Source organism: Aulonocara stuartgranti (assembly GCF_965226115.1).
Source record: "Aulonocara stuartgranti genome assembly, chromosome: 5".
NCBI classification, from domain to species: Eukaryota; Metazoa; Chordata; class Actinopteri; order Cichliformes; family Cichlidae; genus Aulonocara; species Aulonocara stuartgranti.
The window spans coordinates 29,346,610-29,364,521 of NC_138943.1; the positions used below are offsets into that span (position 1 = coordinate 29,346,610).

At 38.9% G+C, this 17,912-nt stretch overlaps 1 protein-coding gene across 4 annotated transcripts; it reads right to left on the minus strand.

Annotated features, from left to right (window-relative positions):
- Positions 1-3,301: 3,301 nt before the first annotated feature.
- Positions 3,302-11,141, minus strand: uba3 (ubiquitin-like modifier activating enzyme 3). Of its 4 annotated transcripts, XM_082532675.1 has the most exons (18): positions 11,058-11,103; positions 10,910-10,948; positions 9,744-9,864; positions 9,565-9,645; positions 9,353-9,435; positions 9,182-9,262; positions 8,921-8,964; positions 5,899-5,963; positions 5,596-5,751; positions 5,383-5,485; positions 5,128-5,241; positions 4,794-4,847; positions 4,626-4,662; positions 4,444-4,525; positions 4,254-4,354; positions 4,060-4,123; positions 3,890-3,944; positions 3,302-3,794 (listed from the first exon to the last, which is right to left on the minus strand). In XM_082532675.1, exons 1-18 carry the CDS (start codon positions 11,075-11,077, stop codon positions 3,706-3,708), a joined length of 1,389 nt encoding a protein of 462 aa, XP_082388801.1. In that variant the 5' UTR covers positions 11,078-11,103; the 3' UTR covers positions 3,302-3,705. The 4 variants fall into 4 exon arrangements, with proteins under 4 accessions (XP_082388801.1, XP_082388802.1, XP_082388804.1 ...); XM_082532676.1 differs by lacking the exon at positions 10,910-10,948 and having other exon boundaries at positions 11,058-11,141; XM_082532678.1 differs by lacking the exon at positions 11,058-11,103 and having other exon boundaries at positions 10,879-11,051.
- Between the last annotated feature and the right edge of the window lie 6,771 nt (positions 11,142-17,912).

Here is a 17,912-nt window from a genome sequence, read left to right on the forward strand (position 1 = left end):
CTAAAACACCTGATTCTGATCCATTTATCAAGCACCTGCCATGTTTAATACCCAGCTGATCATCTGAACTGTTGGAGCAGAGATTGGGGTCATGGTTTTGAGTTTGGTTAAGTGGTGCAAACCATACATTAATATTAACTAACTTCTAGGAAATGAGCAACAACAGTGTGTATCTATATAACACATTTTCTAGTTGTTTCCACCTCATCCAAAAAAAGAAAATTACAAAGATGTTTAATATCAAGTGTAAATTGGCTTTGCACCACAAATACAGGTGATCTAATTAGAGATGGAACCATATAACAAAACATTAACAGCTTTTGTGTTAACATTTATATATAAACAACATAAAAATGATTAGATTAAAAAAAATGAATAGAACACCTGCTGACCTGTTCCTCTGGTAGATTTTGGATGTGAGGGGGACCTCAGTAAGTAACTGCTGTTGATGGCTTTTTGAGTTGGGTGGAGATGTTGACATTGCAGGAGAGGTTTTCGAAGATTTAGACACCTAGGCTCCACCTGTTTGATAGAAGCAAATCTAGTAGAATTTATACATTTTCTTTGTTTTGTTTCGGTTTATCTGTCATTTTCTTTTTTTTTAATTGAGCAGCTAACACAGCTAACACAGCTAACGCCTAACAGGAAGAAGGTGCATGGTTTTGTTGAGCCTGATCCCTGCAGTTTAGGAAAAGAGATTTACTGTCATGCTACGGGATACATTTGGTTACGTATAGGTTCATAGTCAGACGGAGGACGCTTCAGCATGCCAGAAAAAGAGGACAGGAGAATTTAGATAGTAACAAAACCCCTAACATTAGTGCTTCTCCAAATTTTCCTCTTGATTTTGAAGTATTTCTTTTTTCATCGTATCACTGGAGATGCTACCACACCAAAACATTGACACCAGTGTTATATTCAGACCTGGACAAGTAAAGACATGGCAAATTGTATAATCAGTCAAATGAACAGGTTATAATCCACAATCAAGAAAACGAATCAGAAAGGAGACTCAAAATAGTCAGTCCTCAACTGAATATTTGGTTGATTTTGTAGCATCTTATTTATTTTATCGTGCTGTATGTCTGTTGGATTAGACAACTGAAGTTCGGTTACAAGTTATGTTCAAATTAACTTAAATTTTATTCAGTTTTTTATATAAACCACATATAGCCAATAATTTCCAACTACAGTTCTCAAGACAAAAGCTCCAACAATCAAATGATCCCCTGTGAGCAAGCAATTAGCAAGACCAGGGAAGAAAAACCTCAGTTTAACAGGAAGAAACCTCCTGCACAACCAGGCTCAGGGAGGGGCAGCCTTCTGCTGGGTCCAACTGGGGCTGTTAATGGAACAAGATGTGAAAAAGGAAAACATACAGAGACAGGACAAACCACACCCTATTAGTTATAGAAGAGAAAGGTTAATGACGTATAGTAGCTGTCATGATATGAAGTAATAAGACATGGGGTATCTTCAACACCACTTGCTTTATTGAACCGTAGCAGGAGCGTACATGGCTATAGCAATACTCAGTAGCATAGCCTGTCCTAAAGAGTCCTCCCATGGTCGCCCCCTCTGGTAGCCTTACTAGGACAATATAGATGAGATTTGAGTTGCGAGATTTCAAAACAGTAGTGGAATATAAATACAACCTCCATGCTCTGTAAGGGTTAACTGACCAAGAAGGAGAGTGATGGAGTGCTCTGCTAGATGGGCTGGCCTCCACAGTCCCGTGACCTAAACCCAATTGAGATGGTTTGGGATGAGATGGACAGCAGAGTGAAGGCAAAAGGGCTGACAAGTGCTCAGCACCTTGAGACTCCTTCAAGACCGTTGGAAAACCATTTCAGGTGACTGCCTCATGAAGCTCAGTGAGAGAATGCCAAGAGTGTGCAAAGCAGTAATCAAAGCAAAAGGTGGCTGTTCTGAACAATCTAAAATACAAAGCATGTTTTGGGTTATATCACATTTTTTTGTTTATTACATAATTTTGATGCCTTTAAAGAGAATCTACAATGTAAATGCCCCCCTCCCCTCTTTTGGGGTTCTTGCTCCAACAATTAATTTTAGTAGTTAAGAAATACAGAAAAATAACTCTAAATAATACAAAAAAAGCCTTCACATTCATTTATGACCTTGTACTGGATTTTTGTTGTCGTTTTTTATAGTGTGGTAACAATAGTTCTATCCTATCAGCAAAGTGGTCTTACCTCTAGGGGGTTGAGGTCAACCTCTGAGATCAGTTTTAATCTCTAGCAGATATGCTGCTGTCCCATTATAAAGTTATAGTAGTCACTGAGATCAGAATTACAAAATTCTAAGGGGGCATTGTTTTATTGGGGCGACCGTGGCTCAGGGGGTTGGGAAGCGTATCTGTAACCGGAAGGTCGCCAGTTTGATCCCCGGGCTCCCTGTCCTGGTCGTTGTGTCTTTGGGCAAGACACTTTACCCTACTGGTGTTGGCCAGAGGGGCCGATGGCACGATATAGCAGCCTCGCTTCTGTCAGTCTGCCCCAGGGCAGCTGTGGCTACATCTGTAGCTTACCTCCACCAGTGTGTGAATGAATAGTGGCATTGTAAAGCGCTTTGGGTGCCTTGAAAAGTGCTATATAAATCCATTATTATTATTTTATTTTTGAAACAGTCACTCACTGACCCTACAGCAATGTCACAGCAGGGAATTTATGTGTTTTGAGCACTTTTGTTCCCATTTCAGAGGTACTGGTACCTGATAATGTTCTCACTGATCATTTGTGTTCTCTCCAATATGACTACCTCCACACACACACACAGTCAAACTGGTGAACCACTGAAAATACCAATGAATTATATTTGTAATTGTGAAAGGCAATCACTACTGTTAAAAATATATGTTAATATGAATAAAAGAACCTTTGGCAGTGACTGACCTTGATCCTAGAACGAAAAGGACACTAAATCAAAAAAGTGGAGGAAAGGTGGTTTTATATGGTTTTACCAATTCAAATTTTGAATCCATTATTTTCCTTTTTTTTCAAGATTTTGAAAATCAGTTTTTCTTTAAAAAAAAAAGATTTTTATTTAATAGATTAATAGTTCATTTACAAATATTTGTTTATAATTATTCTTTTCATTTTCCTTTTAAGTTATCAAACAAGAGTCAAATTTAATGTCTAAATGAATAGAAGATATTAAAATGAATGTATAAAATGTATTTCCTCAGGAGCATAGATGTGTGAATTACTGCATAATTAATTAATAAATCACAAAAACCCCACTTGTCTTTCCTCTTCCTGCCACACATTAAGTGCACACAAACTTAATAAAACAAACAAAAAAAAGATTTTATTCCAGTTCACACATCATCATTGTCGATGTGTTTTACCACTTCCGTGGCTAAACATCTAAAAAATGAGTTGAAATAAATAAATATTCATTTGTAAAACAAGTACAAAGTAATCTTAAAACAATAACCCTTGCATCTGTCATTGCACAGAACATGCTATAGGCTCCAGCAAAATATTAATGCAGAAATCTGACATCAATTATTCACCAAAACATAACCAAGTTTGAACTAAGATTTGGCTTTTCAGTGGAAAATGTTAACTTTAGTCAATACTTGTACTGGAACAGTTAAATAGGTTATAATGGTTGACATTTTGACTGAATAAGCAGTAAACTGTTGTAGCTTTTAGATGAGTTGCAGAGGTGCTTGATTCTGTCTCATGAGGTAAAGCAGAGTTTGAACAACACAGTCTGAGGTGTGGTGACATCAGCTACAGCCAGCTCTTGTCCGTCAGCCAGCCCCAGCTCTGGAAAACATGTTCATAACATAAGTGAGTCAGCACATTCACAGTGAACTCATCTGACCAATGTGGAAACATTCTCAGTAAATAAACCAACACACCCTTCAGGGTTTTGGCCAGATTAGGCCGCGTCCTCTGTTCAATGGAAGCAACCGACTGTAAAACAAAATACTTCAGCTACAACCAAAACTTGAACTTCTCCAGAAAACACCTCAAATTGCTCAAAGATTGAACTAGAATACAAAACTGTACTAAATGGGAGGTTAATTACCTGTAAATATAAAGTCTTATTCTTTCCATCCATCGTTGTTGTTATGGCAGGTGATTTCATTTGTCTGAAAAAAATCCATTGTATTTGGTTGTTGGAAGCATTGCAACATAAAGTAAATTGAATATAGCTGGTAGTGTGATACAAACAAGGTGGGAACTAATATTAGGACATCACAGTAAGTGAGGTAAACGTACATGGAGGTGCTCTCGGTCAGGTAGTCCAACACCTCCTGGAGTTTGGAAGATGGCGAAAAGTGTAGGTCCGAAGGTACTTGGCTGCAAGCTGAACAGTTTTCCTGTAATAAGAGTAATAACCACAAACATGCACGCATTATCCAAACAGGCAAGTCTGTCATGAACTAACAGATGCGAGTCAGACACAAACCTTCCTTTCGGCTTCAAAGGTGTAGGTGTACAGGCCGTCAACATCATTGAAGACCATGTAATTATTCAGAGGTAAATATGCACTGCATGCAAAAAGGTAATAGCAATGTTATTAGAAACTGTGAAATATGCATTCAGTTTTTAAACACATTTTGACATGTGGCAAACAACCTGCAAACTCACCTTGATGCTATTTTGAAAACCTCAGTTGCACAAGCAGCTGCATCGAATAAAGCAGAGAAAAAACGAATGCTATTTACAGAGCACTACGAGTGAATGATTAACTTTTATAATTGTTCATAGAGGAATCAGGTCCACAGGTCTTACATTTATTCAGTGTTAGCTACTTACCAGCAATGGCAGCATTTGTGGATGCTACAGCAGGGATTATCCTCTTAACAACCCCTGAAACATTTAAAGCCAATTAGTTTTTTATATCTCTAATCATGAAAGAAAACAAAGAGGAAAATGCAGTTTGGGCAAAAGAAAGAAAAGCTGTACAAAGCATCTGATCTGAATGAACTTTAGGGAGTGTTTTAATGTTTTACTGACACAAAATAAGATAAGAGTTTGAAAGCACCATCAACTTGCTGTGTTTTATATTACTTGGCTCATCTTCCACAGGAGTAGCTAGAAAAGTAACAGTCACCTCATGGCCACAGAAATGCTATTTATGCAAGCTCACCCTGTGTTAGTCTATATGTGACTCCTGTTATGCTGAACTCTGCTGCCCTCTCCAGAGATTTCTGGTACACCCACTGGATGTGTTCTGGGTCATCTCCATCCAGAGACACGTCATCTAATCCACATCAAAACAAACAAAAAATAATAATAAAATAAACAAAAATTGAAACATACTTTCTGTTCAAATGTTTGACTACCTCATAATTGTAATTATTATTGAAAAAAAATATACCGGTAATATGGTGTGACTTCCTACCTCCAAAGGGCATCTCTTTTGGCCATAGTAATATTCGCACGTACTCAATGCAATGTTCTGGCAGACGAGGCATTGAGGCTATTGTACACATGGGGAAGTTGATCTACAGACACAGATTGGGTTTAGCACTGAAAAACTGACTGGGATCTGGTTCTGAAAGATAATTAACTCATGGCTATGATCATTATTTTAGACAAACATCTGCTACCTTACCTGGGGAGGGTAAAGCTCAAGGGTGCAGTCAATGCAGGCTGTCATGCCAGGGAAAATGACTCTGGCATTGCCTTTAAAGCCTTCAGTCCCACCATCAATCAGAGGGATGATGGATGATGGATCTAAGACACCATCTTCATACACCAGCAAAGATAGCTACAAAAAAAACAGAAACACGCAGTTTACATTTAGAATATGTTCCTTTTAGCTAGCATTATCTTACAGATAGAAATCCAGTCATTTTTCAACTGTGCAAAGCTAAACAGATCATGTTAAAGATCACAATAAAGAGATTTAACTTACCAGCATACCATTCATCCACCTCCTCGCCACAATAGAGTCCAATCCACACACAATTATATGGAATTCTAGGTAAAGATAGAAAGAGGGACAAAGTCAAATCCAATTTTCTATGTTTTCTAATCTAATTGTCTTTTTTAATTCAAATTTTGTGAAGAAAATGTCAAAAAAGTGGAGGTATCAAAAAGTGGTGTATCAAGTTTATGGATTCTATAGAGTTCTGTGAAAAACTAACTACTCTGCACTACCCGACTCACTGGACCATCTACAATTTGCATACCGCCACAACAGGTCCACTGATGATGCCATAGCCCTGACACTACATACTGCCCTCTCACACCTGGAGAAGAGAGACACGTATGTGAGAATGCTGTTTGTAGATTACAGCTCAGCATTCAATACCATCGTTCCCTCGAAGCTGGACAGGAAACTGCAGGATCTAGGACTGAGCAGCTCCCTCTGCAACTGGATCCTTAACTTCCTGTCTGACAGACGCCAAGTGGTCAGACTGGGCATTTCACCTCATCCCCCATCACACTGGTGCTCCACAGGGGTGTGTACTGAGCCCTCTCCTGTACTCACTCTACACCTACGACTGCACAGCCACTAACAGCTCCAACATCATTGTGAAGTTTGCAGACGACACTACAGTGGTGGGTCTTATCACCAACGGTGATGAGACGGCCTACAGGGAGGAGGTCAGCGCCCTGACCCACTGGTGTCAAGACAACCATCTCACCCTCAACGTCACAAAGACAAAGGAGTTGATAGTGGACTTCCAGAGGTGCAGAGAAGTACACCACCCCCATCACCATCAACGGCGCTGCTGTGGAGAGAGTGAGCAGCTTCCGCTTCCTTGGTGTACATCTGGCTGAGGATCTTACGTGGTCAGTACACATAAACAAAACAGTGAAGAAGGCGCAGCAGCGCCTCTTCTTTCTCAGGAGACCGAAAAGATTCGGCATGAGCCCCCGCATCCTCAGGACCTTCTATCACTGTGCCACTGAGAGCATCCTCACTGGATGCATCACCACCTGGTATGGCAACAGCACCGCTTACAACCGCAAAGCTCTCCAGAGAGTAGTGCGGTGCTCTGAACGGATAATTGGAGGTGAGCTTCCCTCCCTCCAAGACATCTACAGGAAGCGCTGCCTGAGGAAAGCGGGGAGGATCATCAAGGACTCCAGTCACCCCAGCCATAAACTGTTCAGACTGCTTCCATCAGGAAGGAGGTTCTGCAGCATCCGGTCCCGTACCAGCAGACTGAGAGACAGCTTTTTCCATCAGGCCATCAGACTGCTGAACACTTCATAGACACCTCAGCTTCACTACTGGAACTTCAACATTATGCACTCCACACTGTATATAAATGCCACTTGTTTTGCACAATATCCAACTACCAACCTCTGTATATTTTATACATTTTATTTTATCGTTTACTCTATTTAATTTTTAAAATATGTATACACACACACACACACACACACACACACACACACACATATATACACAAGTAGATATACATATTAGTATACACATTCAGTAATATGCATACACTCTTATATTGTACATATATAAGATACATGATAAGTAGTCAATAGTTTTGTTGTGTGTGTCAGAACAATGAGGCGACTGCTGAATGTTACAGGTGTTACAGGAGTGATACATCTCCTGTTGTCAGGCCTGCAGGTATCAGGCTGTTGTTCTCCTTTATCTCATAGTGGGCAGAAATTATTTTTTGGAGTGGCACAAATAATTTGTGTGGCATCAAATTTGATGCAGAACAGCTGATTGTTCTGTAAATCAGCGGTCCCCAACCTTTTTCGCGCCACGGACCGGTTCATGCCCCACAATATTTTCACGAACCAGCCTTTAAAGCGTCGCGGATAAATACAACAAAATAAAAATAGTACCGGTACCGAAAAAAAGAAGATTTATTCATAACACATGTGAAAAGACCCAGGAAAACCGAGTTAACGATAAAAACGATAACAAAATAATGCTAAAAACCGATAAAAATCCTGAAAACCATACATTTCACACCTGAGCCTCAACTCTTGCGGCCCGGTCCAAACGACTCACGGACCGGTACCGGTCCGAGGCCCGGGGACCGCTGCTGTAAATACTTTGAAATGTTTATTTAAAAAAAAAAAAAAAAAACACCCTGGCTGCAATTTTAGGTAAACAGCTGTAAAAAAAACTTTGTTTGCAAAACTCAGTTACTTTTTTAAAGAAGTAACTATATAATTAATTGCGCAACATTGGTCATTATATACTGTATTCTACAGACAGAGTTACAGGACTCTCTCCCAGACCACAGACTCATACTCATAATACAAGTCAGAGCTTTATAAAAAAAAAGAAAAAAAGAAAGAAGAAAGTTTTGTTTTCATAATTGGAGATCAAGTTATTTTTACTTCCAATAGTGTTAACATGCTGCACAGGTCATGAACAAGACTTTTTTTAATTTTTTCATTGTAAGTGGGCTAAAGAGGTTAATTAAAAGTAGTCTAACATAAATGCTGTAATTTGATTATTTTAATAAACCATGTAACTTGGATGGATCTGATGCTGGCGTGACCACAGTGCAGACGTCTAATGTTGCTCACAGTGGTCCAAGGGACCGCTCAGGGAGTTTGTGTGTTTGCTCAGACACATGAAAAATTAGAGGGAACATTGCTGTAGCCCTTGAGTTTTTAAGAATATCACAAAGGACTTTTATAGGATTTTGTGGGGTCCTGTGAAAACTTTCTTTTTCAAGTAACTATAGTTAACAAGTAAATTGCTAATGGCAAGTGAGATCATTAAGAAGCAGGTTTACATCACAGGAAAGTGGACATGTGAAGTATGTTTCCCTATTCTATTAAGGGGTGCAATGGCTTTTCATTTAGAGTAAGTTGCACACACTTAAAAAAATAAATTAAACTGCAGTGAGATATTTAATGTGAAACAAAATTAATCTCAAGTGAGCAAATCCATTCAGACATTACAAAAGCCAGTAATGGATTGCCCTGTTGATACTTACGTCTGTAGAATGTTTCATCTAAGTCTTGAATCTTTTTAAAATAGCTGCACAAAACATTTAGGAAAGGTTTGGGTTTTAACACAATATTCACTTCATATTGTTCGCATCACAGAAAAGTAGTATGGTGTCTTTGCATTCTTAAACTGTAATATCTGAACATTCTTCACATTTTGTCCACAATGACTGTACGTTAAAATTTTAGCCATGTGAACGTGATAAAGCATTTGAACTCTCAGAATAGATGCTCAATCAAAAGGATACGGGATTACACAGCATCCAGGCACACGGCTGTTTATAAAGTCAGCAGCAACATCCGCCTTGGGTCGACCTACATCTTTAGCTCTAGTGAAAATTACAGACACATGAAAATCAAAGATAAAACGTAACACAGTAAGGATCAGCCTTTACACAGAACTGACTGATTCTACTCACCTGAAGAGGAACTGTCGATTTAGGTTGGAAACATCAATGGTGTCCATGTCAACAACATGAATGTTGCGAAAGCCTGATAAGGCCTGAGCCACAAGATGAACAAAAAGATGAAAATTAAATACGAACTATTCACTGAAATTATAATTATACCATTTAAATGATAATAATAATAATAATAATAATAATAATGATAATAATAATAATAATAATACCAGGTTTTTTAGCAGCTCGCATCCCAAACCACCAGCACCAATGACCAAGATTTTGCAGGTTTCTAACATAAACTGCAAGGACTAAAATAGGAGAATACATTTCATATCAGAGATATCAAATATGCCACAGGACAGAAAAAATGACATATCTGTATCAGATTCCTCACTGCAAATATTACCTCTGTGCTGGGTTCAAAGTCAGGATGCATGAATGGACCTGATCTTTCCAAAAACTTCTTGATATGGTTCCAACGGTCATCCCAGTCAGAGGTGCTTCCAGTGTCTCCATCCACCAACATCCTAAGGATGACATTCATGTTTAGGATGCATTATCAACAGTATCTCTGACAAAAATGTTAAATAGTGCATGCATGGCAACATATGGCCCCATAACATAAAAATGTTTATCGCTACTTAAATTGTACAGCATGGAAAAGAACCAAATCCTATGCTCAATGTTGTGATTAATGTTAACAGGAAGAGCGCTATTTACAGCAGAAAATTAAATGACTTTTAAGAAACTAAGTAGGCATCATTACCTTATGTTTTAATGTCTACTCTACTCTACATCAACCTCGGTTCTCTCACATACGACTCTTTTAAAGCGGCTCTATTATGCAGTTTCATAGTTGTTGCAACAGCGGATGCTCACATTAAACATGGCCAAATCTTTGAGCCAAAAGCTTTCAGTTTCAAAAGCTTGTTTCTACTTATATGGTCATCTCAGGCACACAACTTTGGCCGTGACCACAAAAGCCCCACCGACCTCAAGTTAAAACTTTCTAGTTGTGAAGAGCAGCCAATCAGATGAAAGCTCCCTTAAAGGGCGCTAGCTGAAAGTGATTATAGGGCTTTGGACAGAATGCCTGGGCTACACCAAGGTCCAATATAAGATGAAAAAAATATGAACTTCTTGAAAAGAGTCCAAGATTAAAAAGAGTCAGCAAAGAGTTGGAAGTGAGCATAATTTGTCCCCTTTAAACATCTTAGTAAAACTGCCTGTCTCACGGGTGGGCGTTTCTGACCCACTGAATTTTGGGTAATATCTCTTGCCTGAATAGCTCCCAGCCTGCCGGCAGCTAAGCTAAGTGAATAGCTAACATGTCAACAGTGAGGAGGTACAACAGACCTCAAACTTCGCACAGAGATTAATAATACCACTACTAATTCACTATACAGACGTGTTAGTTATTCACTGTCAACTAGGCAGGATATTTCTGTCAACTAGCTACTCACAAGTTTCATTTACAACCAGCATTAGCTTAGCTCTTCGTCTAGCTAATGTTAACCTTCCTCCTAATGTTAACCTCAAACCTTGCGCCAGTTCTACCAATTGATCACTAACTTCTCAGTCAGCTCCACTACTCTCCTTCTTTTCTTCTCCCTAAAAAGAGAGAATAAAAGAAGGTTGATTCATGCTGTGCTTTCGCAGATTAAGGTGACTTGAAAGCATCTTTCGGGGTTTCTTGCTTGTTTCTTCGGCAGCTACTTACGGCTCGTCCGTCTCCGCCATCTTTGAGTAACTTCAAATGTCCAATTTAGCAGTAGTAAACAAGAAATCTGTCAGCCAACAATAGCGTTACTGTCGGATAAAAGTCTCTGTTGACAATGTTCTGGTTTACAGTTTTAGAATTAATGTGTCCCGCAGCTAGAGGCTGTAGAGCATATAATCTATATAAGATAAATTAGTTGTAATTTTATTATTTAGGTGGAATTTCAATATTCCCATTATCATGAAGGTTGCATTGTCAACAGTCGGTCATAAAGGCGGAAATTACATCGAAGTTCCAACAGATGGTAGCATTTACCTTACGGCTTTACAAGTCACCAGTTTTCAAGCGCAAACTTGTATTGCTGGGCAATACTGCACATTTTAGTATTGATCCAGTACCAAGTAAATCAAGGGCCAGTGTTTGCAATACCGCTGCTTAAGTAGAGCGGGTCGGGGGGCAGTGTGCCATGATTTATGAGATGAATTATTCATTTTCAAATTCTGAACACATTTTAATGACCATCAACCACTGTAATGTTTTTACTGTTCACAATAATTAGTAAATGTAACAAAACACACCTTTCAGCTTTTCAAGCTTTCATCATCTGTTGTTTACATGTGCAATAGGCTATAAATAAAATAGATGTGACAGTCAACACAAAACGATTCAGACGTTTTTAATAGTGCATGTTTATATATTTTCACCCCCCTCCAAAAAAATTATTTGACATCATTCATTCATTTATAATACATACTGATAAAAACAAAGTATCGATCCTATCACCTAGCATCGATTTGAAACCAATGCCAGTACTGGTATCAATACTGTCCATATTGGTTCAATACAGTACCCTTACACCGTATACCTTACTGAAGTGGTCCTCAGTTCATCCTGATAAGTGTTGAAATTAAAACATCTGTGCTAAACACTATCATATTGTCAACTGGGCATGCAAGGAAACAAAAAAAAACTGTTAGCATTAAATGCTTATGGGTATTCCACAAATATGTCGTGAAATGTGAGGTTATTGCCTTTGCTTTGTAATACAGGGATTCTCAATCTTGTGTTGTGTCGTTCAGGCTATTTAAAATTTAAAAAATGTTTATGCTCTTGTGTTCACCAGAGTGAACAGAGACAAGAAACAAAACAAGAGAAAAGGAAGAAAATAATTGCCATGCATGGTCTTGGTAAAGGCTGCAATTTCTTCTGCTAACATCTGATCTCTGTATGACATTGAAGTTTATGGGACCATATTTAAACTCCTTAGATGTGGCTGTAGCCTATTTGACACAGGAAAAAAATACAACAAAAACTTCAAAACATACACTACTTGACCTCCAAGATCAAAACACCCTGACTGTACTGTGCGCCCCTTTCTGAATACAACAGGAAAAGCCCACTTTTGAAAGGGAGACATTACAAAAACTCTACTTTTCTATAATCCTTACTGAGCAGCTGCTTTTCAAACAGAAGAAACAAAAAGTAAGTGTCATCATGTTCACAGGAGAGAATTAAGCTTTTAAGGAGCATCACGCCCTGCCCTCTGTGATCTATGAGGCGGCTCAGTTGTCTTATGGGGATGCTTTGCTGTGTGTGCCATAGGGCACCTTGCAGGATAAAATCAGGAGATTATTGAGACACATATAGGGAGAAACATACAGCTAGAGGGCTCTATCGCTTAACAGGATAATGATTTAAAGCTTTTATAACACTGGACCACAGTGAAGTATCCAGTATGAATCTTTTTTTCATTCATTTATAAAACAAGTTATTTTTGTTAGTGCCAAATGATTAAAGAAGTATATTTGTGCACACTTACTTTAGACTCTCGTCGCTGTATATCACTGAAATCAATTTTTAGCGATCGTATTTAGCACAGTTGTTCGAATGCTGATACTTTTCATGCAATCTTAGTGTAACTTTTCTAAATCACCGTGGGGCACTGGAGGTTAACAATGGCATTGAGAGTTAAATAAAGTCTATACTAGTAATTACCTGATAATTGCTCCGGTTTATGTGCTTTAGCCCTGCAACTAGCAATCATCTATAAAACCAGTTAATGAGCATTAAAGAGCGAAATGGCCTGCTCGAATGGGATAAAACTATCTGATGAATTAATCTTATCGTCCGCAGTGGATGCAAAGTAACTGAATGAGAATAAAGTCCTAAAATATACAGCACCCTTTCTTCTGCATTTCTACTACCCTACATAAAAAGTAATTAATTTGTTGCTTTGCGTTGTTTTCCACTCTGCAGTGATGAGACAGGAAATTTAAATCTTGGTATTATGTTACTTAAGGGCATCTACCTTAAGCATCTGATTTAATGTATCCAAATCGTGTTAATGAATCTCTTATTATCGAATGATTAATAAACCTTGGATTGGCCTCTTTGCATTTTAAGAGTGGTGCCTGTGGGTTTGTGGACATAATTAATCCACCTGTCTACACCGCCTCTAAAATTAAAGCAAATGTGGAAAAGGTGTCTCCTACAGAGGTCACCAGCAGTCTGCTAATGTATGCGCTGATAGCTGATAACCTTATGAGCTCATAATATTTGATGCTGGGGTGTGTGCTCATATGTGCGCAGGACACGAGCCTCAGAGTTTCTTTGATTTGAATGTGGTGGTGTTTTTTGGAGGGTTTTTTAACAAACTGATTTTTAATGAGGTGTTCCGAATGACAGCCTCTGAAAACTGATTACTAAAAATAACTGCTGTGGCCATGTCCTTCATAGCTGACTGCCCACCATCTCAGCCCTTCTCTCTCTCTCGATTTGTGCTATCCGCCTTGTCCTCTTTCATTTAACCTCGGACATGCTCTCATGTTAAACAGCAGAATGATGTGATAACATTTCATCAAAAAAAGGAAATACAATCCCAGAAGACACTTGAAAACCAGTTTGGTTATGACTGAAACCCATTGCCGTGGGTCTCAATCACACTCTTGCTCCTGGGCACTTTATTAAGGTGTTAGGTATGCTCCAGACTGCAGCAGTGTCAGCTCTGTTGGCTTTCCCTGTATTGTTATTTTAGATGTACACTAGTTGAAAAGTAGGGCAAAGTCAAAATCTTCTGGTGCTGACACATTTTTATAGATTCCATTGAAATGCCATCTGTCACTCCCCCACCTTAAGCTGGGACATTTTGAATGTCACTACTGTGCTTTTGAGGTGACCCTACTCTTGGCGATCCATCACAGCCAACTGCAGTTAAGGTTCATGCAAAGACCGAAGAGATCAGAATTAAGCAGGCCTTCACTAGATCGTGGCAGGCTATCAAAACAATGACACCTTGCTCGGAAGAAGAACCTCAGAGGAGGGAAACAGGGAAAGAGATCTTTTGCTTTCTCCTCTGCATGCAGTGACATGGGAATCAGAGTTTGTCAGCTTTATAGCTCCATATATCTCATATCCATTTGCCATCTGATTGCTTTCTGTCAGGACATCCAAAGTAGAGTTGATTGTGCTAATGATAATGTGTCACAGCGATATGGCCCTAGTTAGGCGCAAAGCAGGGCTGCCAGCCAAGAAGACAAGGAGAGGCTTCAGGCTGATGTTGTGTTGTGCTGTTGTAGGTGATTGATGACTCTCTCTGTTCTAGTGCTTTGATTAAGACTCCAGTGATTTATCGCCACTGCTCACAATATAATTAGACTCTATATACACTCAACAAAACAGTGTTGTCCTGCTATACTGTGGGATGCCAGCAAGTGTGGGTGTGTTTTTGTGCCTGTGGGTGCTATGAGTTATCTTCATAGCCATACATCTAGTACAGTATATTTTGCTGATGTGCATCTAAATGGTTGCCAAGTGTGAATACATTCACATTAAAGAAAATCCACCCTGCACACTTTTCTGTTTTAAAGTAGGAAATGTAGCCAGGAAATGTGCTGCACGTGATACAAGATTTATTCAGCGTATGATGGATTACCTTTGACTGAAGCTGTCTGGAGTGTTTTCACTTGGCTATTACCAGGATGCTCTGCGAGTAGATATTTGCTGTGAAAATGAACCCTTGCTGTTTTTATGGTTGGGTCAATGGATTTTTGGTCTGTCGAGATGTCCTTAGTGTGGCAGGAGAAGTGGAAAGATACAGAGCTCATCTAAAATTTGCCTTATAATGACAATTTAGAAGATTAAAAGCCCACTAAATGTATACTTTAAAAGTAATTACAGGATCCTACTCCTTTTTTGAACAGTATGGAAACAGCTCTTAATTTTAGGCTAGCATTGTTGCCACCATTGTGAAGTGAAATAGAAAGTTCAGGGTGGCTGTACTGTCTCCAAGGTGTTCAAATAAAATAATCCATCATCCTATGATGTGAGGAGTGTGGCGTCATTGCTGGTTTGCACTTTGTTCTTCCTGTTGCTGATGGGCAGCGCCCACAGACAATTTGTGCTTGACACTTCCTGCCTACGTGGGAGGGGGACTCGCTCTGACCTTGCAGCACATGGTGTTTTGTTGTTGTTGTGATTTTGCTTTCTTTTTTTTCTTCTTTCTTTTCATTTAACCTCCCAATTTTATCCAATAGAGTTATTTCTGCACTGGAGGGAGAGCTAAACATTGAAAGCAATAACTATAAGGTGACTTTAAAGCAAAAGGCATACAGCTGTGCTCAGTGAAATGTAACTCAACTCATTAAACACAGCCACTCCACTGGTTTGGGTGTATTTAGCACTATGTTATTATTTATTTACTGTTGTTTTGTTAGATTTTAAAGGGACTGTTACTTTTCATTATATATAGTGTACCACACTCCTCCTTACACTAAATTTAAAGCTTCAGTCAGTAGATGATTAGTTTCATTATCTTGTCTTTACAGAAAATTGGAAGTACACAGGAAATGAATCACATGAAATATATTATGCTAGTGAGTTTTTGATGTCACTGCTTCTCCAGTTTATCTTAAGCTAAGAAACTAACAATGTACAAACATGGGAGAGGGGTCTCTCTTTCTCTGTAATTCTTTTACTTTCATTTCGACTCTTGCTTGCTTGAGTTGAGACATCTATACCTTAGTAGTAGACTTTACCTTGGGGATAGGTTTGGAACAAGTAGCTTATTGCTATTTGTTCTAGCATCTGGAAAATCTGTCATCTTTCTTGGTGTGCATCTGTGTAGTGTTGATAGCAACGCTGATATATTGCTTTTAACGGATATTTGGGAGAGGCTAATTCTAGGTTTCTTTCAAGGACTCCAGAGGAATTACGGGAATCCTTAAGACCATGAGACAGAATTTCCCTCTGACTACTTCAGCTGCTTTTATTCCTGCTTGTACTTCCTATTTCCTGGCCTCCTCGGTATGCTTCCTGCTCTGCCATTTCTACTGTTCCTCCATCCCCGTTGTCCTTTGCATGCCTGAAGGAGACACTGTACATAGTAATGACAACATCCAGTCCTTTAGCAGTTACTGTTTCCTCACAGAAGTGAATTAAGTGACAAACAACTCTTGCAAAACATAAAACTAAACATAAAATAGAAGAAAATGCAGAACAGAGAACATACTTTTTTTTTCTTAAACCTATTGACCAGCAGTCCATAAACGACAAGAAAGAGGTGCGCTTCACCACTTTGTCACGTGTTACTCTTATGTCACTGTAGGGCAGAAAATATATCACAACCCCAAAGAAGTCTCATTGATTTCCCATTCAAATGCCTTCAACAGAACAGGAAATGTAGTTTTCTTTCTGCTTTAACATCCTTAATGCTCCTAGTATTCTAGTTTTTGACAGAACAAGTTAAGGCCCAGAGTTACTACAGAAGTCATTTAGTCAACAAATGAAAACTGCATCAGTGATTTCCTGACCTCTTTATTTGTGGCAAGTTTTGTTTGAATGAGGACTTCGACCCCTCTGAGGTCCAAGTCATCATCTGTGATGACCCCAACCCTAAAAGTAACCTTCAATTCAATCCAGATATGTATTGTTTAATCGTTCTCCCAGGTCTTGGCAACAAGAAGACAAGAAAATAATCATTCTAAATGACATTTCAAAAACTATTTCCCCCCCAAAAAAGTACATTTTGTCTTCTCCAAAATAGAGGGTTAGGGTCATGCTAGTTCCCACCCTAAGGTTTCACTAGGAGTTTTTTGGCCCTTCGTTTTATTTTCTCCCTCTTCCTCTACAGAGCATGGGCCAGGGTGGAGCTTTAGGAAGTGGGGTATATCCTTCCTCTCCAATGAGAACATGACTGAGGGGAGAGGCCACAGGTTTGGATGGCTGTGTCTCCGCAACACTGGCAAGAATTCAGAAACCACAAGCAACTTAAAGCATATCTCCTCCATCACTGCACTGAGATGTATTCCGGTAACATTCACACAAAGCAGGCACAGAAGATTGCAATACTGAAATACTCAGCAGCCTAGCTGGCAGCATAACTGCACTAAAGTGATAACGCTCACGAGATTTGCATTGTAAAAGTAAAACAGGCTCTTCTATTGTACCAGCTTCACTGCATCTCTAATAAAATCTATTTAGCTTTTTAATATTTGCCTTCTATCTGGTCATATCAGTGATATTTACTGAAGCAATAATTGATTTTTAAATGCATTCATAACAACTGTCTATGTCACCTAATGAAAAGAGTAGTAACATTTTATTCCATTTTATTAGAGTACTTTGGGGGATGTAAAATATTAAATCGATGGCCAAGACAATTTAATCCATAAGCACATTTTACTAATAAGGTTACAGTCTCCTTACCTAACATTTGCTTTGTAATCACACTGAAAAGAGAACTCCTCTAATTTATAGGCATATTACTGTGTAACTACACAGTAAGCAGAGAGAAAATAAAAGAATGAAAATGGAGTTTCATTTTACAGCCCACATAACCTTTAAATGATGTCTACATAA

What these genes read in the sequence shown, in the direction of transcription:
- uba3 (XM_082532675.1), bottom strand. Translation starts at nt 11,077, where the DNA reads ATGGCGGAGACGGACGAGCC. An exon ending in ATGGCGGAGACGGACGAGCC is followed by an intron (nt 10,949 to 11,057) that starts GTAAGTAGCTGC and finishes CTCTCTTTTTAG; the next exon opens with GGAGAAGAAAAGAAGGAGAG. An exon ending in TCTGGCCAAAACCCTGAAGG is followed by an intron (nt 3,795 to 3,889) that starts GTGTGTTGGTTT and finishes CATGTTTTCCAG; the next exon opens with AGCTGGGGCTGGCTGACGGA.